Source organism: Toxorhynchites rutilus, chromosome 3 (genome assembly GCF_029784135.1).
Source record: "Toxorhynchites rutilus septentrionalis strain SRP chromosome 3, ASM2978413v1, whole genome shotgun sequence".
Classification (NCBI taxonomy): Eukaryota; Metazoa; Arthropoda; class Insecta; order Diptera; family Culicidae; genus Toxorhynchites; species Toxorhynchites rutilus.
This window is the reverse complement of record NC_073746.1, coordinates 43,428,141-43,452,249: the sequence shown is the minus strand read 5'-3', so window position 1 is coordinate 43,452,249 and position 24,109 is coordinate 43,428,141. Positions and strand designations below refer to the sequence as shown.

The 24,109-nt window shown below is 38.8% G+C and overlaps 1 protein-coding gene across 2 annotated transcripts in view; it reads left to right on the top strand.

Annotated features, from left to right (window-relative positions):
- LOC129775608 (embryonic polarity protein dorsal-like) overlaps nucleotides 1-11,354 on the top strand; it is a 38,277-nt gene extending 26,923 nt beyond the window's left edge. Inside the window, exons 2-8 of one of the 2 annotated variants that reach the window (XM_055780561.1) lie at nucleotides 9,122-9,187; nucleotides 9,243-9,662; nucleotides 9,726-10,126; nucleotides 10,187-10,265; nucleotides 10,320-10,394; nucleotides 10,505-10,567; nucleotides 10,624-11,351. In XM_055780561.1, the coding sequence (XP_055636536.1) occupies nucleotides 9,122-9,187; nucleotides 9,243-9,662; nucleotides 9,726-10,126; nucleotides 10,187-10,265; nucleotides 10,320-10,394; nucleotides 10,505-10,567; nucleotides 10,624-11,165 (1,646 nt within the window). In that variant the 3' untranslated portion in view covers nucleotides 11,166-11,351. Of the gene's footprint in view, nucleotides 1-9,121; nucleotides 9,188-9,242; nucleotides 9,663-9,725; nucleotides 10,127-10,186; nucleotides 10,266-10,319; nucleotides 10,395-10,504; nucleotides 10,568-10,623 lie in introns of both variants that reach the window. The other variant, XM_055780562.1, reaches the window with a different exon arrangement.
- The last annotated feature ends 12,755 nt before the right edge of the window (nucleotides 11,355-24,109 follow it).

Here is a 24,109-nt window from a genome sequence, read left to right as displayed (position 1 = left end):
CAAGTTACTCACTCGCTGATGTCTCTGGCATCTCTGGCATTGCAATCATTGCATCAAACTGATGCCATTGCATTAATTTTTTGAGCTACACAATTGTGTGGGGAATCATCAAGTTTGGCTATCGTCGGCTCACCAAGAAAATACTTGTTCTGGAATTATGCCTGTGATTTGGTTTCGCATGGCGGTAGCAAAACTCTTTCCATCAAGGCCAGCAGCTAAGCTAAAACAGCTAACAGCTAATATAGACAGGCAATATTAATAGAAAATGCTGTTGTGAAGAGCGCAACACAGAGATAAGTGTGTGTGTATATCTAGATGCTTCAAGCCATCGATATATGGATATTTGTGTGCGTACATGCGTGCTTCATAACGTAAAAATAGTGCATCCTCGCTACGCTGAAACCCCATTTGTATCTGCTAATGATAAATGATAAATTTAATCAAGGAGGGGAGATAGTGGGAGCGGAATATTTGCGCTAGGGTATTAGTAATGAATCTCTGCTGAGGCAAATATTCAGCAATGCTACTCTTTTCGAGGTTGTTGAGACTAACAGAAAGAAATTATTTCGTTCATTTATCTTGAGCATGAGAAAGTAATGCAACTTTTTTCGAGGCCAGTCAATATTAACAGAAGCGTTTCTTGAGAATAGCGCAAAATGATGAGAAGTGTTTATACTTCTAGTAGCTTTGAGCCACCAATGTATGGCTCTGAATACATGCTATAACAAACGCTTGTTTGGCGCTTGATTTACGTTGTACGAACTATTCCTAGGTGTGCGATTCCACTGAGGCAATACTAAATAACAGGTAGCATGATATTTGATACTTGCGAATATTGTCCTTGTTGTTGTTTCCATACGGTGCCAAAGATATATGGATATAGTTATAAGCTGTGGAATAATGGTACTGGTGCAACAAGTATATAATCGACTGCAGCCGAGTCTATGTCAATTTCGAAAAAGGCCACCGGAATAGCGTTCGAGGTAAATCTTCAATGCATTGACATGAAACAAATTGTGACATACGATAGGACTAGGGTATTAATCTGCGAGGGCGAGAATGAATCATCAATCAATTATCAACAACTGATTCTACAATTTAAAATACCATTTTTTCATTTAAAATACCATTCTACTAGACAGTTTTTTTCTAAAATTTCACAGCATTATAAAATAATATCCGAAGTTATAAACAAGCGACTTGAATAACATAACAGCGTAGTTCTACGTCAACAATGCGGTCGTGTCTTGGACAAAACCTCCTATATTTTTTTTACATCGAAAAATAGGAGAGCAATAAGCGATAGAATCTAGACTTTATCAATCTGTACCCCCAATAAGTTCCCGAAAGTCAAAATCCTATGTTGAAAGGTACTTCCCGCAGCAACAAGAGATTCTAATATACGTGCGCAACCGTACGAAATATTCGATCAATTCTGCCGAAATATCAGGGCATTCAAGTCTCAACGCACGGTTTATTTTTGCAACTGTTTCTTTTTCTTCAGAAATCTTGTCCTTATGATAACTTTTGAAAAATTTCTCGAATAACCTGGGAACAGTTGAAACAATAATGAATTGAAATAATTGTGATTACGATTGTTGTAAATGTTTACCTCCAGTCTACAGCCGCTTTCACCCATTCGATGATAATGGAAGAACGGAACTAGCAAAATCAGATTCTTGGAAGTGCTTAGAACAGACGCGCATATTGCTGGTATTAACTTTTATATCCTGTCCCAGAAACTTGAGCCAACGCTTCTTTATTTTCTCATTTGTTGGGAATCGATGGAATGAGATTAATTCCCATGATTTTGATTCCGTTTTTTTCTTTCTCGAATGCTTGCTGTTACACTTCGGAACATAACACTTTTTTGTGAGATTTAATTCACGCACTTTCTGAAAATAACCCGATGATCACCTTTCAGGTTATTTTGTCTCCGAGTTCAAGTTCGCGTGAAAAAACAGTCGAAAAAACGGATTTAAATTAACAAAATTTACTAATTTGTTTGAGATTCCGAACAAAACACCGCAATTCTGCTCGTTTTTATCTGTGTGAGTAATTTTCGTGTACGATACAAAAAATATGGCTCACCTGTAGAACATGTCAAACCAAGTTGATCCGCGATGACGCCAACACGGTGTGACATCTAGATACGACATTAGCTTTTAACAGGCAAAATAGTCTTTACAAGATTAGCCGTATTTCTAAATTGCTAAGATTTCAATGAACATTTTTACTTTGCGTAATTAAATTACTTGAAGCACTTGAAGCATGTTGTTCTGACCTAACTTAAGCCAAAACTGGTTTGGTTTGGGGTGTCGATGGAAATACTCATCTCGATTTTTCATACGGGACTCCGTGCGAAATGTTGATTTGCACGATAACATACCCTACGCAAAATATTAGCTCAATCTTACTTCATTTACTAGTTTCGCAGACGTCAGAATTTGAGTTTTTTGAAAACCGAAAAATCACCCAAGGGGAGAGACATGGAATCGGGGTTTTCCAAAAAAATTAATGTGAATGTAAAAAATGTTGATGCCAAATGTATTATAGTTGCATGAAACGTTGAGATGAACTGTTATCTCAGAAATAAATTGTACTTGTTGAGTTTCAGACGGAAAAACGACTTAGTACCAAAAAGTAAATTTTCGACCAAATTTTCCGAGCTAACAGTAAATCTCGACGTTTCATGCAATTTTAGGCCACACGATATATTTGAAAACCCCGAAACCCATCTTTGGGATACGTATAAGGGATACAGGGGCGAATCGAGGCGAACCTCTTTAACAAAAACATATAAAGCATATACCCGGCAAACTTCGTCCCGCCCAAAATTTATTTTTCGTTATCACATCCACGTTTTCTTACTAAGCGCTGTTCATGAGTCCAATCGCAGAACTATTTATTGATTTATCTTCTGATCTACCCTTCAAAATTACCTTTTACTATAAAATTCCTGGTACTTCTACCAAAACTCGACATTATAATATCAGATTATTTTCAGACACAATTCTCGTTCAAGATTTTTCAACCACTTACATAACATTACAATAACATCTTGCTCCGTTACGTTACATGCCAAATTTGGTTTTATTGGCTTGATTAATTCTCGAGTAATGCAGAAATTTGTGTTTCATTTGTATGGCAGAACCAGCCACCCCCTTCCCCTTCAGAGAGGGGGGAGGAGTATCTAACCACCATAGATTCATTTATTGCACCCTAAAACCTCCACATGCCACATTTCATTTCATTTGTTCGATTAATTCTCGAGTAATGCAGAAATTTGTGTGATATTTTCAATTGTCATGTTTGGTAGGAATATTTTTTGTTGAAATATGTGTAATATTTTTAAGGGACCCCCTCTCCATTCCAAGGGAGGGAGGGCTGTCATACCATCATAGAAACATTTCTCATACTCAAAAACCCTCACATCCCAAATTGTTCTTGATAGTTCTCGAGTTATGCAGAAGTTTGTGTTTGTGTAACCCCTGTAACTTGTGTTTCATTTGTATGGTAGCCCCCCCTTAGAGAGGGGCTGGAGTTTTTAGCCAGCATAGAAACATTTATTGTACCCTAAAATCTCCATATGCCTAATTTGGTTTTATTTGTTTGAATAATTCTCGAGTAATGCAGAAATTTGTGTTTCATTTGTATGGCAGCTCCCTCTTAGAGAGGGGGATGGAGAGTCAAACCACCATAGAATAATTGATTGCACCCTAAAACCTCCATATGCCAAATTTCGTTTCATTTGCTTGATTAATTCTCGAGTTATGTAGAAATTTGTGTTTCATTTGTATGGCAGCCCCCCCTTAGAGAGAGGGGAAGGGTCTCAAACTATCACAAAAACCTTCCCCGGCCCCAAAAACCCCTACGTACCAATTTTTATGTTGATCGGTTCAGTAGTTTCCGAGTCCATAAGAATCAGACAGACAGATAGACAGATAGACAGACAGACAGAAATCCATTTTTATATATATATGAAGGGAGAGACAATGAAAAGTGGCTTGCGATTTTTTTCCATAGTTCAATTAGTCATAACTCTTTAAAAATTCTACTTTCCTTAATCGAATGGATTGCATTTAGCGGGGAAATTCGTCTAGTTTTCTTAATCTCTTACATAAAATCTTTGCGGTGACTAGAGTATACCGGAGATGTTTCAGATTTCAGAAGCCTGTATTTTTATAATACATGATAACACATCAATGAAAGCCTCATATCAACTGTTCCGCTATGTACGATCCAACTGTAAACACTCGAACAACATAAATATTCTTACGCCGAAAAGGCGAAAATTTGTGTAATTTACACCATGTTATCGATAAGATAAAAATGTAAACGAATAAACTTGACCCTGTTAAAGTGCTAAATGAGCCTAAATAAATTGAACAGATGTGATCAAAAAAGTTGTTACTACTGCCAGTGCACAATGGTCCAGGAGATGCATTTAAGTGGAAATTAGCATTTAGAGCTCGACAGTTATTCTCTAGACAAAAACTGTCTTAGACAAAGTTGTGCGCTCGATTTTATGTTGTCAAAAATAGGGTGACCAAAATTGTCGATGAAATAAAAAATCTAACTTTCTTATCTTTATAGATAGAGATAAACATAGTTCGACAATGCTGTAGCTCTAATTAATTGAGACATCTTGGTAGAACAAAGTTTTTCTCTATCTCTTGAAATAACCGATATCGCGCTTTTTTTTAAGTTACGTTAGGGTCGCCGTGAAAAAAACTTTTTTTTTGCTCTACAAACAAAGTTTATTGGCGGCATTTGCAGAAAAACTCACTCAAATTTCACTCTACATAATGTATGATTTTCAAAATTATGTTATTTTTTGTGTTTGAGTAAATTAAAATTGAAATCATGAGTTTTTGTATAAAAAAAACTTCAATAACTTTGAGTAGGATTAAGATATAGACATGTTCTGCATCGCAAAATGTTGGTATCAATAAGTTCTAAAAGTCGTACGAAGACAGTTTTGATGTAGAATTTTAAATATAAAAGTTAAAGCAGAAAAAACACATTTTTTCATGGTCACCCTAATGCAACTTTGAAAAAAGCGTTAAATCGATTATTTTAAAAAATAGAGAAAGCTTTGTTCTACAAAGTTGTTTAAAATAATTGGGACTACAACATTGCTGAACATTGAATAAACATACTCTATCTATAAAGATAAGAAAATTAGATTTTTCATTACATCGACAATTTTGGTCGCCCTATTTTTGATAACATAAAAATGAGCGCTCCATCATATGTAATAAATTTGTCTAAGACAGTTTTTGTCTAAACAATAAATATCTCCCACAAAGTTGTTTTTAGCGCCTTCTATCTGAGTTGCATTAGGGTAACTATGAAAAAACCGTGGTTTTTTACTCTAACTTTTATATTTCAAGTTCTACATCAAAATGATCTTCGTTCGACTTTTAGAGCTTATCAATACCAACATTTTGCGATGCAGAACATGTCAATATCTTTATCCTGCTCAAAGTTATAGATGGGTCTTCATCAAAAAACTCATGATTTCAATTTTAATTTACTCAAACAAAAAAAATAACATAGTTTAGAAATCAGATATGAGGGGCTTAGAATGGAAGGGGTGTAAGTGATTTGATCGATTTCTCTACATCGACTTTCTCTCAGCTTAACTTAGCTGCAAATACATTCCCAGCTTTATTTGACAATGCGGAAGATAGGTCAGAACCTCATCTATCGGATTCTATAGCAAACTCAAATTAGAACGTTTTTGCAGTTGAGTTATTAACTGAAGAAAAAGTTGATGAAGAGAAATCGATCAAGTCACTTACACCCCTTGCATTCTAAGCCCCTCATATTATATGGAGTGAAATCTGTTCTTTCAAATTCCGTCAAAAAACATTTTTTATATTTGCCCCAGAAAGAATGACAAACAAATGAAAAGAGCATGTTTTTTGGGAAGAAATATCAATAACTTTAAGTAAAGTTGAGATATTGACAAGTTCTGCATCGAAAAATGTTTGTATTAGTAAGCTCTAAAGGTCATTTGGAGACAATTTGCATGTAAAATTTGAAATATAAAAGTTAGAGCAAAACACAATTTTTTTCATGGAGACCCTTACGTAACTTAGAAAAAAGGCGGTTATTTCAAGAGATAGAGAAAAACTTTGTTCTATAAGGATGTCTCAAATAATTAGAGCTACAACATTGTCGAACTATGTTTACCTCTAATCTTTATAAGAAAGTTAGATTTTTTATTTCGTCGACAATTTTGGTCACCCTATTTTTGACAACATAAAAATGAGCGCTCTATCATGTGTAACAACTTTGTCTAAGACAGTTTTTGTCTAGAAAATAACTGTCAAGCTCTAAATGCTAATTTCCACTTAAATGTATCTCATGGACCATTGTGCAGTGGTGTTAATATAAATTTTGAGTGGGATCGGTCATCAAGTTTGTCTACAGCGTCTTTAAGAACAATTTAAAAAAAAATGTTGATCGAAGATTTTTTATACATGCAAACCTTTTTTTGTGCGGGGGATAGGGACCGCACAAAAAAGTCGCATAAAAAATCGTGCAAAACTTTACCAGCAGCTTTAAAAAATCGTGTTCGGTACACATTTTGAAAAAAACTTTTTTTGTGTGGTAAATAGGGACCGCATAAAAAAAGTTTCCCCAAGAAAATAATTCAAATCCAAGCCATTAACCGTTCAATTTCCTTATGTTTCCCTGCTTCGCGATGGGACAGTTTGCCTCTTCGGTTGCACGTGGCTGTTTTGTGCTTTTAGTTGCATGTCGAAACGTGTCGCTGCTTGAAATCATGTCATGCAAAAACTTAAAAAAACTTAGAGCATTTGATGAGAGGTATGATTTCAGAAGTGGATAATTGAGACCCAAATAAGCTTTTTTCGCACTGAAATGCATATAAACCATCGAAAAAACTAAATGAAAAAAAAATCGTCAATTATGCTTCTTTTCATACACCTAGTTGAAAATGGAAATGTAATAGAATTCGGGTGCCTTGGGTTACAATCACTACAAGAAAAAGTAAAAAAAAAATATGAAAAGTAGTATTAACAGAAAGCAACGTACTATAATTGTGCACATCGAAGCTACTTCCTTGCCCACCCAATCTAACGGATAACTACCGATTAAATCTGAATCTTATCGGATTATACTACCTACGATAAATAACCGGTTCCCTGATACCACATGCAACCGACCCACCATGCAATGCAATAAACCACCATATTAACGTTTATTATTGTTATTGCCGAATCCGTACGTGAATCATGATACCAGCAGTACCATTGCATACAGACAAAACACTGCAAATGAATAGAATTGAGTAATAAAAATGAACTTACGCCTAACAATGGACCAACCAGAGGGCACGATGGAAATGATGAATCAGGAACTCATGGCCGACTGAGATGCACACAGTAGCCGATTAGATATGAGCAATGTGCTTTCACCGGGTCATTATCACATGCTAACCGTGACTTCGGTTCACTTGCTAGAGGAAAATTAGACGCGTCGCACTCGATATCGCTATGGTTTCCTCTGGGACATGAAGATCAAGGGTAAATTGGAAGTATGGTATGTTTGATGCGACTTACTAGTAGATAGCGCAGCAATAGTCTAGTGCAAATACTCTGCTATCGTCGCAGAATTAGTCCAAACATTTTCTTTCTTTATTATCTACTAATAAAACCGATAAGGCGGGGATTCGGTTTTAACTGGGCCTCTATCATCTTCCACTGTTTTAATTCAGTTTTCAACCGTATGGCTTTGTATACATTGTGTAATAGAAATGAATGAAATTTTTGTTTTCGGTGTGAACTGTAGCAGAAATACCGAAATGTTCAGTGCAAACAATATTAGGTTGGGGAAAAAGTTATCCATTATTTTCTCGTTGGCTGGCTTTAGTGATCGATATCTCGCGTAATATCGATCATACAATTTCAAGTTTAGGCTCGTTGTAAAGGTGACATTTCACACTAAAAGAAATTCTTTTATTGTTTTTGTTTGTTTCATTCAGTTGTGAGTTATAGGGTGTTAACAATGGAGGTCACATGGAGAAAATACGGTACATTTCACACTTTTTATTTTATAAATGCGAAAAAAAATTGTCGCTAAAATTGTGATTGATGTTTATGGTGCCGATACAGCGACAGTAAAATACGTGCAATTCAAATTATCATCTTTTTTTTTTTATTTAAAAAATTTTTTTTTAAATTTTTTTTTAAATTTTCATTTCATTGCAATACACTAAACTACGATCTCTACTGTCAACAAATGGACGGTTTGAGGCTAGCGATTGAACAGAAACGTTCAGAATTGGCCAATAGAAACGGTGTTGTGTTCCATCAGAACAATGCAAGGCCACACAATTCCGAGAGCTTGATTGGGTGGTTTTAATGCATCCACCATATAGTTCGGATCTGGCATTATCTCCTTTTTCTCGCATTGGAAAATTTTCAGAGTGATGAGACATTGGGATGAAGAGATGATTGTAAAAATTTATAGCTATGATTTTTCGCTAATAAGGGCCAACTCCTCTATGATAGAGACATTATGAAGCTACCTTTAGAATAGCAACCAAACGGTGTATATTTGTCCCAAATCGAACAATCCGAAGCATTTTAAAAATAGTTTTGAATTTCACCCAAAAATTCCTTTTTCCTCAACCTAATATGATTTCTTCTTTTTATTGGGTCATTTAAAATGTCGCAATTATTTGTCACTATATCGGGCAACACTCCTCCAATTGTGCTACAGAAAAGCTTGCCAGACAGATGACATTTTCGGTTACATTTTCAACGCAAACGATTGACGCCTTGGAATACAACATTCGTCACGTTATTACTGACGGTCACCATTGATGCTAAAAGCAGTCGAAAATTGCACCTCCCGATTGGTTTTCCTCCGAGCCAGTCAGGGGAACCGGAAGCCGGAAATCGTATTCAAAATGACACTGACAATTATTCTCGTTTATATGAATTTTATTTCAATTTGAAATCGTATAACTGTTCAGAACACCCATTATATTCTAAATTTAATTTGACTTACACCCAGATGCTAGTGATTTATTATACTGCATTCATCATTATTATCATTGATCCACACGTTGTTTTGATTCCAGATGACCCAAACGATTTCAATCTTCCGAGGGATATTTTGGAAGATAACAACTTGTTGGATTTGATAAGTGAGAGGTTGTTGTCCAGCTTTGAAAATCATGCTTATCTCGATTCTTCTTCCAGACGAAGTACTCATCGATGACAGGCCCCCGCCCGCATCTCCACAGAGACCACACGTGGTCATAACCGAGCAGCCCCATCCCAAGCTGAACCGATTTCGATACGAGTGTGAAGGGCGCTTGGCCGGTTCGATTGTGGGCGTTCACACCACACGCGAGCAGAAAACCCATCCCAGCATCGAAGTTCGTGGCTTCAAGGGCCGAGCCGTCGTCGTAGTGTCCTGCGTTACCAAGGATCGTCCATATCGGCCACATCCACATGGGCTAGTGGGGAAGGAACGCTGCAACCAGGGAATCTGTACGATAGAGATCAACAGCAATACCATGAGCCACACGTTTCACCTGGGGGTGCAATGTGTGCGCAAGAAAGATATCGCGGAAGCACTCCGAATTCGAGCGGAAAAACGGATTGATCCTTTCAGAAGTGAGTTTCTAAGAATTCGAATGTAACCTGACAACACTGATTTTTTTCTTCTTTGTATTACAGCTGGATTCAATCACGCCACCCAGCCCGCTTCCCTTGATCTCAGTGCCGTCCGGTTGTGCTTTCAGGTATTTCTGGAAGGCCCACGGAGTGGTCGTTTCACAGTACCACTAGCGCCAGTAGTGTCGGAAATTTTCAACGATAAAAAATCTAGCACAATGTCCGAGCTTGTGATTTGCAGATTAAGCGACTGCACCGCACCGGTTACTGGGGGAAAGAAGATAATCCTTCTCTGTGAGAAAGTAGTGAAAGAGGATATTACGGTCCGATTTTACGAGGAACAGAATGGCGCTGTACTGTGGGAAGGTACAGGAGAATTTCAACAAACCAGTGTGCACAAACAATACGCCATCTGTTTTCTAACACCTCGATACCGTTCGGTCGATGTCGAACACTCGGTGATGGTGAGTCTTGAATGCATTGATGTAGAATTGTCGTCGAATAACTTGGTGCTACTTTCCTAGGTGAACATACAGCTGTTGAGACCATCCGATGGGGCAACAAGTGAGCCACGCCAATTTGAGTTTGTGCCTGCAGATTTAGGTATGTTGGAACCAATTCATCCTTTTAAGCTCTGTTAACATCTGCTCGTTTTAGGTAATTGGAAACATAAACGTAAACGCACGATGTTCAACAGCTGGAATGTACTTGGGCCCACACCAGATGTAGCTCGTAAGTGTTTTATTGTTTCGTTAACCTTACCTACGGCAACCTGCCAGTCTGAGTAATTGATATATTACAGTAAAATCCTAACATTCCTATCTCAAAATTTTCACTTCTAGAAGACACATACTGCAACCTCACGCAAAACACACCGCTAGAGACTATCAAAATGGAACCGGCAGGTAAATGTAGATCGCCCATTGAGTCACAACTATTAACGTTCTAAATCGCTCTCCAGGTTCGCCATCCAATCCTTTCTTCGGTTTCACGTTGAGCACACCATCTCCAACATCGCTCGGCGGTATGAACCCCGCGGAATCCGTTTCTCCCTACTTAAGGGAGGCGGCTGCGATCAGTACTGCACCGACCGACTACTTCCACCAGGAAACACAGCCATACCAGCTCCATTTCGACGCAGCATCCCTTGGGAATGATATATTACAAGAATCGCAACTTCTCGACTTTATGATACCTAATCACCATCAGCAGCATCTGACAATCCAGCCAGGGCCCAGCGGATCAGCGGTGGCCATGGATAATTCTCGGCAGAAGTGTACGACTCCGCCAGAGTACAATCTGAGCAGTCTCTTAGACATGAACCATCAGCAGCTTTTGTCAATCCAGCCGGGACCCAGCGGATCAGTGGTGGACATGGATAATACTCCGCAGGAGGCTATGGTTGGGACAGATTACAATCTGAACAATTTCCTAGACGTGAATATTGATTCGTCTGAAATCAGATCGATCATAAACAATTTTACCGAAAACACGCCAGACTGAGGACGCATATGTTAAAGCAGGGCTAACTGTTTCTGTTGGAATATTTGCGTGTTACCGTAGTTAAGTTTATCATAAGGACCATTTTCAATAAAACTTGTTGTAAAAATTGGAACCGGATCCGATTCAAATTAGTTCAATTGAAATCTTTGTTCCCCCTCAGACTCACTATTACTCCAAAACATTCTCGGCCTTCTTCCAAGCACACCAAGCACACATTGAATAAAAATCATTACTTGATGTTATTCCAATACCTCGAACTCGTAGTTGGTGACCCTCACTTTCTGAAATTTTCCTAGCATTTCCACTCAAACTTTATTCATAACTAGCTGACCCGACGAACTTCGTCCCGCTCAAAATAGATTTTTTGATTTGAATACTTTCAAACATCCACGTTTTCTTACTAAGTGAACGTTAGTGAGTCCAATCACTGAACTCTTCATTGATTGATAACCTGTTGAAGCGATTATAGAATTTTGAAGATTCTTTTTGAGCATCCCTAATTTGTCCAAATTTGCCAATGTAGTTAGTATTGAGGACAGAATAAAGCCAGTTGAAATAGAGAACTCGACCGCGTCGGCTTACCTTTTACAATCCCGAATAATTCTCTAAATCCCCAAGTTACACCCATTCTGGAACTTGATCGCCGTTTAACACGGAAAAGAAATCCCTTCGATACCGGTAAACACTGTGAAACCCCAACATTGGTCCTTCGAACGGGATCGAAGGACACTCCCAATCAAGTTTCCAGAAATTGCGAGTGAAATCGTATCCTATACGTAAAATCGGCAATCCAAGCCGTGAACAAAGTGACGCCATTACATTCCTTTGTGAGTTCTGAATTGATCCGACGACTATCAAGTTTATTTGTGAAAACGAACTGCATCTACGTGTTCTTCTGGAAGAATCCTTGAATCCATTCGCATTGGAAAACAACGAAATACGTGAGAGTTAGTGCAATATGACGGATAAAAAAGTAGAGAAGGAATAAGCGCAGTAAGTTATGAACCGAAGAGCGCTATACGTCCATCGCGATTCCGTAGAAAGTTTTATGGTACATTATGATCATGTACGCGACGAATACCAGTTACCCGTTCGATTGGAGTCACTGAACAGAGCATACAACGAATTCCTAGAAGTCCAAGGAAAAATTGAAAGGCTAGATGATCCAAAGCTGTTTGACACACACCTTGAAGAGCGTGCTGAATTCGAAGCGCGTTATTGTGTAGCGAAAGGTTTCCTTTTGGCAAAACAGGCCGTAAATGCAAACCAAAGTAATCTCGATACATCTGTGAACAACAATACCCACACGTCATCATCAATTTTTCATTTGAGGTTACCCAAAATCAATCTGCCTAAGTTCGATGGAGAATTTTCAAAATGGTTGTCGTTTCGTGACACGTATTCATCGATGGTGCATTCTAATAGTACTATTCCACCAATTGCCAAACTTCAATATCTTCTTCTATCACTTGAAGGTGAAGCGCGTAAACCATTCGAAAGCATTGATATCGAAGGCGAGAATTACCTCTCCGTCTGGGACGCGTTATTAAAGCGCGATGATAACCGCAGATTCCTGAAAAAACAACTGTTTCGTTCGCTCTATGATTTAATCCCATTGAAGAAAGAAAATGCTCAAGAATTACATGAACTCATCGATGAGTTTCAACGATATGTGAAAGCCTTAGCCAAACTCGATGAGCCGGTCGATTGCTGGGATACTCCCCTCGTGAACATCTTATCTTACAAACTCGATCCAACAAGTTTACGTGCCTGGGAAGAAAAAACAAGCTCACAAGAAGACGTTAAGTATGAAGAATTAATAGAGTTTTTATATCAACGAGTTCGCATTCTGAAAACCGTCGCATCAGATCTTGTTCACCGATCACAACCGGTTCAGGCAAAAGTGGCCGGCAGTAGATTTTTCCCATCCAAATTCGCTGCCAACGCATCCACGTCCGGGAAATATAATATTCCATCTTGCGTCGTATGTTCCGAAAGACACTTCTTGTTTCTGTGTCCAACGTTTTCGAAAATGTCGATTACACAGCGAAGAGAGCTGGTTACCCAAAAAAGGTTATGCTGGAACTGTTTTCGAACCGGCCATAATGCCAGGAATTGCGAATCGAAGTTCACATGCCGCATTTGTCGAGATCGACATCACACAATGCTGCATGAATCAACAAAGGTTGTGATAAATTCTGTCACTCCAGCTGTATCATCAGACTCAAGAGAAGATCCAAATATATACTCATTGTCGAATGTGGGATATCAAGAACCGTCAACATCAAAAATCAGCATGTCAGTCCAATCGAGTACAAACACAATATTATTAGAAACCGTCGCTTTAGAAATCGTTGATGATCACGGGTGTGTCACATCAAATTGCATCACGGAAAAAACGCTGTAGAAATTTAATTTTTAGGAATTATATCTTCAGCTTTCGCTTATAATCAGATAAGAGTGTATAGATCACGTTGGCCATGCTTCACTGTCAATTTTTCGTAAATTTGGAAAAATGTCGTCGAACGAAAAAGAGCGTCGTGAATTAATCCTGTGCACTCATTTCGAGAATCCGGAGTTGTCACATCGGGACATCGGTAAGATGCTGGGAATCGTCCAATCCACGGTCAGCAGAGTACTAAAACGATACTTCGAGAACCTAACCATCGACCGGAAGGTGAAGAACGGCAAAAATGGATGCTCCGTCAGTGAAAAAGATCACAAGCGCGTAGTTAAGCAGTTTAGACGTGATCCGAGAAGTTCGGTCCGGGATGTCGCCAATAAGCTGAATTTGTCAAGTTCATTCGTCCAGCGGACCAAGCAGCGGGAGGGCCTGCTTACATACAAGGTTCAGAAGGCTCCTAACCGCGACGAAAGGCAAAACATGGTGGGGAAGACGCGAGCCCGGAAGCTGCACACCGAAATGCTGACGAAGCCGCATTGCCTGGTAATGGACGACGAATCCTACGTCAAAGCGGACTTTCGTCAGCTGCCGGGCCTGTTGTTCTTCTCCGCAGAGGACAAATTCAGCGTTCCGGAGGAGATTCGCAAGCAGAAATTATCCAAGTTTGCCAAAAAGTACATGGTGTGGCAAGCGATCTGCTCTTGCGGAAAGCGGGGCGCCCCCTTCGTGATGACCGACACGGTAAACGGGCAGGTTTACCTTAAGGAGTGCCTACAGAAGCGCTTACTACCCCTATTGAAGCAGCACGAGGGCCCGACCATCTTTTGGCCGGATCTCGCTTCGTGCCACTATTCAAAGGACGTGTTGGAGTGGTACGAAGCCAACGGGGTCACCGTCGTGCCAAAGGAAATGAACCCGCCCAACGCGCCGGAGCTTCGCCCAATAGAGAAATATTGGGCGATTATGAAGCAGGCCCTCCGGAAGAACCCAAAAGTTGTCAAATCGGAGGCGGACTTCAAGAGAAAATGGATTTCTGTTAAAAAAAAAATACAACCTGACGTTGTACAGAATCTTATGGACGGGGTAAAGAGGAAGGTGCGAGCATAGGGCTTGGGCTCGAAGTATGAATAAAAAGAAAATGCCAAAAGTTGTTTAATAGTTTTTATTTTACTGTCTAAAATTTTCAAAAGGATCGGTCTACTGGGCGAATTTCTACAGCGTTTTTTTCCGTGATGCAATTTGATGTGACACACCCTTTATTCCAAGCGAGGGGACTGTTAGACTCAGGCTCAATGTCGAACTTCATTTCTCGCAATCTTGCTAACCATCTCACGAACCCACAAACTAAAGCTGATGTAAGCATCGCTGGAATAGGACAGTCGCTGAAGAAATTGAAACGCACTTTAACCGCAACTGTTCGATCGAGAATAAATCCGTTTTAGTACTAAACTGGAGTTCCTGATAATACAAGAGCCAACTGCAGATTTACCCACTGTTCCCGTTCAAACTTCATCGTGGCAACTTCCAGCGATAGAATTCGCTGATCCTAAATTCAATGTACCAGGCAGAGTAGATATTATTATCGGCGGTGAAGCATACTGGGAGTTACACACCGGTAATAAAATTCATCTAGGGCAAGACTTGCCACAGGCAGTGGAGACGCCATTTGGCTGGACTATATGTGGACCCACATCAAAATTTCCATCTGTTTTCCAAACATGTTATCATGTCTCCACAATGGACGAGCGTCTGGAGAATGTTCTCCAAAAATTTTGGGAATTGGAAGCCATCCCAACAGACTCAAATTATTCTACCGCGGAAAAATATTGTGAAGAGTTTTACGCCAATACTACTACACGTGATTCCTCTGGCCGATATGTAGTGCGTCTTCCAAGAAAGGTCAACCCCGAGATAATCCTCGGTGAATCCAGATCCGTAGCTGAACGTCGAATGGAACGAGATGTCAAGTTGAAGATAGATTATGTCCAATTCATGGAGGAATACGAAACCCTCGGTCATATGAAGCAAATAATTCAACCTGTCGATTACGCTGGAAATCATTGCCTCACCATCCCGTATTTAAATTATCCAGCAGCACCAGAAAGACAAGGGTGGTCTTCGACGCATCATGCAAGACGATGTCTGGGTACTCGCTAAACGATGCCCTCATGGTCGGTCCAGCCCTTCAACAAGATTTATTGTCCATTGTGATGCGGTTTCGCATGCATCTCATAGCTTTGGTTGCGGATATACAAAAAATGTTTAGGCAATTTTAGTGCATCCAGAAGACCAACCCTTACAGCGAGTACTATGGCGTTCGAATCCATCCAATCCAATCGCTACTTACGAACTCCAGACGGTGACATACGGGACAGCGTCCGCCCCCTACCTAGCCATTAAAACACTACAAGAAGCAGCAAGAGAAGCGAATGAATCCATCGCAGAAGACTTTTAAGTGGACGATCTACTAACTGGAGCTAGAGAAGTCCAGTCCAGCATCCAGTTGATGAACGACATTTCAACGACTCTGGAATCTGCAGGATTCCAATTGAAGAAGTGGGCATCAAATTCAGTGGAGGTGATGCAAAATATTCCACCCGAAGATTTAGCAATACAAGAGTTATATAATTTACACGATGATCAATCTGTCAGCACACTGGGTCTCGCGTGGGAACCCAAAACGGACTATTTTCATTTCAAGGTGCAGCTGCCTCTGCCAGCTGTCATTCTAACCAAACGCAAGGTGTTATCCTATGTAGCACAGATATTTGATCCTATGGGCCTCATCGGGCCGGTAGTGTTGAGAGCTAAATTGTTTATGCAGCGTATATGGTCGCTTAAAACAACTAAAGATCAAACATGGGATGATCCTCTACCAACCAAACTACAAATCGAATGGAAGCAATTCCATACAATGATTGATCTACTGAGTCAAGTTAGAGTACCACGTTTCGTGTCACTTTTCGATGCAGTAAGCATTGAATTCCATTTTTTTGCTGATGCATCCGAGAAGGCCTACGGCACATGCTGTTATGTCCGAGCTAAATCGACAACCCAGATTTCCGTAAAGCTGCTAGTATCAAAGTCTCGAGTTTCTCCTATTTCATCAAGCCATACAATTGCCAGGCTGGAATATGCGCAGCTTTACTATCCACACATCTTTATGAGAAGGTGATTAATGCAGTGAAAATATCCCCACCTGTTTATTTTTGGTCCGACTCTACAACGGTGCTACAATGGCTTCGATCACCACCCAGCCGATGGAAAACCTTTATAGCTAACCGTGTTTTAAAAATTCAAGCTGCTACAAATATCAACGATTGGAGACACATAGTAGGTATTGAAAACCCGGCCGACGACATCTCTAGAGGATTAAACTCAAATGAAATTATTAATCGTACAAGATGGTGGAATGGACCACCATGGCTTTCCCAACCAGCGGAATTATGGCCTATCGGGGCATTACCAGCAGAAGATTTAGCAGAAACAATCAAAGAAGGAAAAAAGGTTTCATTAGTAGCCATGTCAACGACTGAAATTGATTTAAGCGAACGAATTTTCACGCGGTTCTCCAGTTACCCACGGCTTCGATGAGCGATTGCGTATTGGATACGATACATTGAAATACTACGAGCTCGCACCACTTCCCACCGCACCACTCCTGAAATATACACTCATCTGCGTACACAGATTATTGTACAGAACTTAGAACCACTTATGTCTTCAGAGCTGCAAATAGCTGATCGAATTCTTTGTCGTATAGCACAACGTGAAAATTTCCTCCGTGAACAAGAAAGTCTTGTCAATAGAGAATTCGTTCCTAAGTCCAGTGTTTTGAAATGGTTAACACCGTACCTCGATGTTTATGGAATCATCCGTGTTGGAGGCCGTTTGAACAATGCAGAAATATCTTACTCTATCAAACACCCTATAGTATTGTCTGCGAAGCATCCATTGGCCATACTATTAGTATCATATTTCCACAAAATGTTGTTGCATGCACACAACTGATGCTATCTAGTTTACGTCAAAAATACTGGATAATTGGCGGAAGAAATCTCGTGAGACGCATTTACCACCAGTGTCATGTATGCTTTCGTAACAAGCCAATCCTGATACAACAGAGCATTGCTGACTTGCCAACATCACGTGTTACTCCCACGCGTCCTTTTTCAATTTGTGGCGTGGACTACTGCGGTCCATTTTTTATAAAATCGCCAATTCGCAAACGAGGTCCAACAAAGGTGTACGTGGCGATTTTTGTGTGTTTTTCAACACGTGCAGTTCACATTGAACTAGTAAGTGATCTCTCAACATCTGCGTTCTTGGCTGCACTACGTCGCTTCGTGGCACGCCGAGGAAAGGTGACAGAGATCAATTCTGATAATGCTACAGTCTTCAAAGGTGCATCAAATGCACTTAATCGTGTATACAAAATGCTGAAACTTAATCAAGCTGACGAATTGTTTAATTGGTGTGCTAATAATGAAATACGCTGGAAGTTTATACCTCCTCGCGCACCGCATTTTGGCGGCCTTTGGGAAGCCGCCGTCAAATCAGCCAAAACACATATGCTGAAGGAAATCGGAAAGGTTAGCATCACTTATGAGAACATGCTAATTCTGCTTGCACAGATTGAAATGTGCCTAAATTCGAGGCCACTGACAGTTTTATCATCAGATCCGTCGCACCTAGAAGCATTAACGCCCGGACATTTCCTGGTAGGCTCCAACCTTCAAGCTATTCCAGAAGCGTTCCTCCAAAATATTCCAGAAAATCGCCTTGACCACTGGCAGCAGACCCAGAAGCACCTACAGCGAATTTGGTCCCGTTGGTACCCTGAGTATCTCCAACAACTACAGACTCGGGCAGTCAAAACCAACAAGGCACCTATTGTTCTTCAACCTGGGCAAGTCGTTATCATAAAAGATGATTGCCTACAACCAGCTCAATGGCCACTCGGAAAAATTGTAAAGGTACACCCTGGCAAGGATGGGATCGTCCGAGTCGTGACAACCTTCATTTACTTCAGGTCAATATTAGTATGAAGCCACGTTGGCTGTGAATTTTGATAGCGTACCGAACTTAACTGAATTAATATGTACAATGCAGCTACAATCAATCTTAAAAAATAAAACATGTTAGTATTTTCTTGGAATATCAGTTATTCCAAAGTGGCCGGGAATGTTGAAGCGATTATAGAATTTTGAAGATTCTTTTTGAGCATCCCTAATTTGTCCAAATTTGCCAATGTAGTTAGTATTGAGGACAGAATAAAGCCAGTTGAAATAGAGAACTCGACCGCGTCGGCTTACCTTTTACAATCCCGAATAATTATCTAAATCCCCAAGTTACACCCATTCTGGAACTTGATCGCCGTTTAACACGGAAAAGAAATCCCTTCGATACCGGTAAACACTGTGAAACCCCAACAATAACCCTTTGACCCTTTACAATCTCCTTTTACTATAAATTGTCTAGTACTTCTACAAAAAATCGTCTTTACAATATAAAATTATTTTCATACACAATTCTCGTTCAAGATTCTTCAAGCATTTGGAAATAACATGTTTCTCCGTTGCATGGAATACATGTTTGATACAGAGAATATAACAAAATAACGACGGCACAAATCGGACCATTCCTTCCTCGGGTTTAGGGCACACCAACACATTTGGTCTTCCATTTTTATTTATAGATATAAGATATGGAAATGCGTTATTCCGTCCGAAAATCCTTTTTCACTTTCAAACAAAAATCAATTTCGTTTGCACCAACATCAAAATGAACTAACAACGTTTAGCTAATTGTAGAACATCAATTTTCCGAATTTTCCAATTTTTCACTTCGCTATATTGATCTACGGGAAGAGACGAATACAACGAAATATAGATGACTCAAATTAAATCATTCCTTCCTCGGGTTTTGCGCTTACCAACACATTTGGCCTTCCATTTTTATTTATAGATATAAGATATGGAAATGCGTTATTTCGCCTGAAAATCCATTTCCACTTACGAACACAGATCAATTTCGACAGCGCAAATATCGAATGGACTAACAACGCTTATTATGATGTAATTTTCGAACATGTGGGAATTTAATTTTCCAAATTTTCCGTCCTTCCTTTAGAGTTTTCTGAAAATTTTGCGGTTTTTGTCTCCACTATATTGATCTACGGGAAGAGACTCGAGGAAGAGAATCGGACCATCCCTTCTTCGGGTTTTCCGCTTACCAACAGATTTTTCCTTACATTTTTATTTATATAGATATAAGATATGGAAATGCGTTATTTCGCCTGAAAATCCATTTCCACTTACGAACAAAGATCAATTTCGATAGCGCAAAGACAAATTGGGATAGTTATCATTCCAAACTTCAGGAGAAAATTTTGATATCAGTTGAAAGTACTTCTTCCATTGAACAGCTTGAAATAGTTTCATCAGAATTTGAAACAAATTTGAAGTCCACCTTCGAAGAAAACTGTCCACTGAAGCAAAAAACTTCAAGTTATGATGCATCTTGGTGGAACAAAAAACTTGAAAGGCTTAGAAAATTGCCTAGAAAACTCTTCAACAAACTGTATGCGTATAGGAGAGTTAATACGTTGAGCCCCGAATTTTGACGTAGGACTACATCTTTCATTTCTATACTGAGGTGTAAGTTCAAACTTTCGAAAACGAATGCGTTACGCCGGAGAACGAGATTTTGAGTGCTAATAGCGCCTAAACAACTGAACGAAATAGTACGATCAACACTTCATTCGAAAGACAAAATGTCTACGCGTTATATACTTGTTACTTTTTGATCCAAAAATTTGTTTCAATAGCCCTAAAATTGCCTTTAAAACAGGCTATTGAAATCACACCAATCGGTATATAAGCGAGTGCCGCTCAGGAATCCACTCAGTTATAATTGCGCAACGTTCGTGGTACGATCGCTGGAATGGATGGATGTTTCCCTAACACAGACTTCAAAACCACGGAGCCAAGGGAAATCGGCATTGCAAAATAGATGTAAGCGATGGGTACTTTTGTACTCGCTTGCGCATCTGGAAATTGGAATGTTCCCCTAACACAGACTTCGAAACCATGGAGCCTGAGGAAAATCAACATTTCTTATTTTTGCGTTAACAATCCGGCTAAACGAAGTGGTATGACAATCAATTTATTCGAAAGATGGAACGTCTATGATTCATATGCTTGTTACTTATTGATTGCTAAGTCAACGTTAGTACTACGTCCACCTTGCAGTTATATCAAAGGTATAACCCACTTCTAGTTTTTATTGCTGCGCTTTTCATTCAACCCCCATCAAGAGCGTTTGCATAAAATCAGTGTTGGTCCCAACTCCCAAAAATACTTATTGCATGAATAGAAGGTCGGTGTTAAGTCAAAGGGGACCAAGTCGCAGAATTGAAAATTTAGAGTTATTGATTACATTTGGTTAAGCATTATGTAAACTACGCACCACATTTATCAGATTTGGAACATCTCGCATACAGCAGCAATAACGGATCGAAATTGTTATGATTGATCAACGGAAACCCCTCAAAGAATGCAGTCAGAGCGGACCATGTACCATTTTCCATGGTGAAATGGCTCTATATCATGTGCAGAAAGAGTGAACCATGTTTCAATCATTTGTATATTGAATTTATACCATTTTCAGGCGCCGTATTCAAACCAACAAAAAAATTTCTTGAAGTTAATAGTTGAAAGTTGAAATGAGCTTGAACCCGTGCTGGTCTTCGGTGTAAATGTTCGCAAAATGTGCTATTTCAGAGTGCGGTTTAGACTCTAGTGATGACAATGAATTTGAATTTGACGATTCTATTAACACTTTGCCGTCCGGTGACACCACACTGGTTACCTGAGTGTAGTATCTCTGTGGCTGGCGACACAAATTTAGTATAGTTTGTATTCTGTTGGGTTTTTTATTTATATAACAATAACTTACACATACCAACATGTTTTAAGTTTTTATAAGCAGGGGAGGTGGGGAAATACGGACATATTAAGAAGAACTTCAATTATATCTCTCGAAACTCATGTTTCTCCAAACTTAAATACAGTTTCTTGCATTTAAGTACACTGTTTTTCGAATTAATCGGCTGAATGTTTTTCAATGTTTTTACTGAAAATAAAATTGACCGAAAAGTAGAACATTTTTTCGATAATTACTCGCATGTACATATAGTGGGGGGAATATGGCCAGGTTTGTAACATTTACATATGTATACCTTCGAAATTTCATGAAAGTAGGGGAACAGGTATGAGAACTTATTTAAACTAACCATGAGAATAATAAAACATAACAATTTATAATTCCCCGAAAATGTCAAGCATAAGCGGCGAAAAGCCAAGTAATCCGAATTAACGCGCGAATATTTTTTTACGAAACGTGCGGACGTCAAAGTGTTAAGGAATACTGCCTAATATGATTGAAAATGGGAAGTGTATGCTTCATAATGCAAGCCGTGCAATCATACTCATGCTTGTAGCAAATGGCAGAGACTGTTATGCTGAACGCAACAAAATGTTTACGCAGTCCTTCTCACTCTAACTTTCATAACACAATGGCACACTTTGACTGACAACTGTTAATTGATTGAGAAATATTTCGAAATTGTTCAGATTGTGAACCAAATCTAAAAAATGCTTCATTAGATACAGTCAGAGTGGACTATGTACGTATAGGGAACCAAATAACTGCCTTTTTTGCGCGATACTAGATGTTTTTTACAATTATCATACGTCAAAGTATTGCAAGAGAGTAGCTAAAATTTCTGAGAACAATATTGAACGAAAATATTAAATGGTTTGAAAATTGCAGAGCACTGAACTTCAAATTTGTTTTTCTCGAAATCATATAAATGTCACATGGTCCGGTCTGACTTAACATCGACCAGAAAATAGTCAGCAATTCGACTGTTAAGTAGTCGGATTTTGTAAAACATCCGAAAATAAACCGTATGTATTTATATTTTCTTATTTTGTAACTGTCAGTCCCAATCAGTTAGCACCTTCCTACCAAAAAGTTCAACGTCGTCCCCTCGAGACCGACGTGGGGCTCAACGTGTTGATTAAAGTAAAAACATAGGTCATACTAATAAATATACAATGATAAATTATTCTATAAAATAAAAATAATTATCTGTTACTTATTGTTAAAAAATGTAAAAAATAAGTGAATTATTTTCTGTAAAGTTTCATCAATCAATATAGTGGTTTTTTCTAAGGAAATTGTCATTTATGAACATACAACGCATGTATCCCCATAAAAAATCACTCGAGATGATTGTTGTATCCCTCAATTACCTAGAGGTATAAGGGCCATATATCGGAAAAAAGGTCACATTTTTACTTCATGTTTAAAATACAAACAAAAAATCTCCAATTAAGAGGTGGCAGAATTGAGCGTACAGTTCATGTTTTTCTTAAAAAAAGAAAATTGAAATCAGAAATTCAATGTTCAGAAATGTTAACAGATAACAAAAATCAATTGTTACCGTTTTTATTATTCACCGTGTTTGTTCGAGTATTCAATTATTTAATATTATGTTTGTAGGAAAATGTAAAAAATACTTACCCAGTGTTAGGGATTAGGTGAAGTCAACATTACACTAACATATGAAAGCTGGAAAAGAGAATGAGTGTTGCGCGGAAATAGAGATGGGGATAAGAATGAACAATAGTAAATAGATGAAGTAAGGAAAAGTTGAAAGCAGTGACCGAGCAAAGTGAAAGAAAGAGAGAAACAATGTACAGGGCAGATGAAAAAATGACTGCCAGAAGAATTCATTTCCTGGCAGCATCGACTATCGCACAGGCTGGAAATAAGTACACAGAAAATTATATTTGAAAATTATACTTTTAAAACGAGAAAGATTTAGATTGATGGCACTACAAAATAATTAGTAGTTCAAAAATATTGTGAGTCCGCAAGTGTGGAAGAATCAAGTATGTACCTAATAAAGGTACAAGTTTAAAAAAAGTCCGTGCGTAACTCCTACTTTCCTTGCGAACAGGGTCGGTTCAGAGCTTTCAAAGGATCCTTATAATCTTGAGGAGGAGAACGTGCAGCGTGCGGAGAACCCATCAAACAAACAACGATCAACGATGCTATATCCCGCATTGTTTTTCCTCGACATGTTTACCTATTATAATTTTTTTTTAATTTCATTTATTTTTCAACTGGCTCAGCAACGTTAAGCATCAATGAGCCGTGTATATGAATAGTGAAAAGCCTCTGTGAGTAGAACTATACAAATGTTCTTTCTCAAAAAAGCATAAAAACCCTATAGTTATTTCAAGAAATGGTACAATATATATAATTATATAACAATTCATAATAAAATAATATTTAAGGCTTCTTCTTGTGGATTTCTTGATAGAGATAACCACCTCCTTGAAGATTGCGTGCGATTGCGTGCATCTGAGTATTTTTAATAGCTGGAGAAAAATGAAAACGTTAAAAACCATAGATTATTGGTAAATAATAAAATTATTTATAACAAAAAAGAAAAAAGATGGAGATG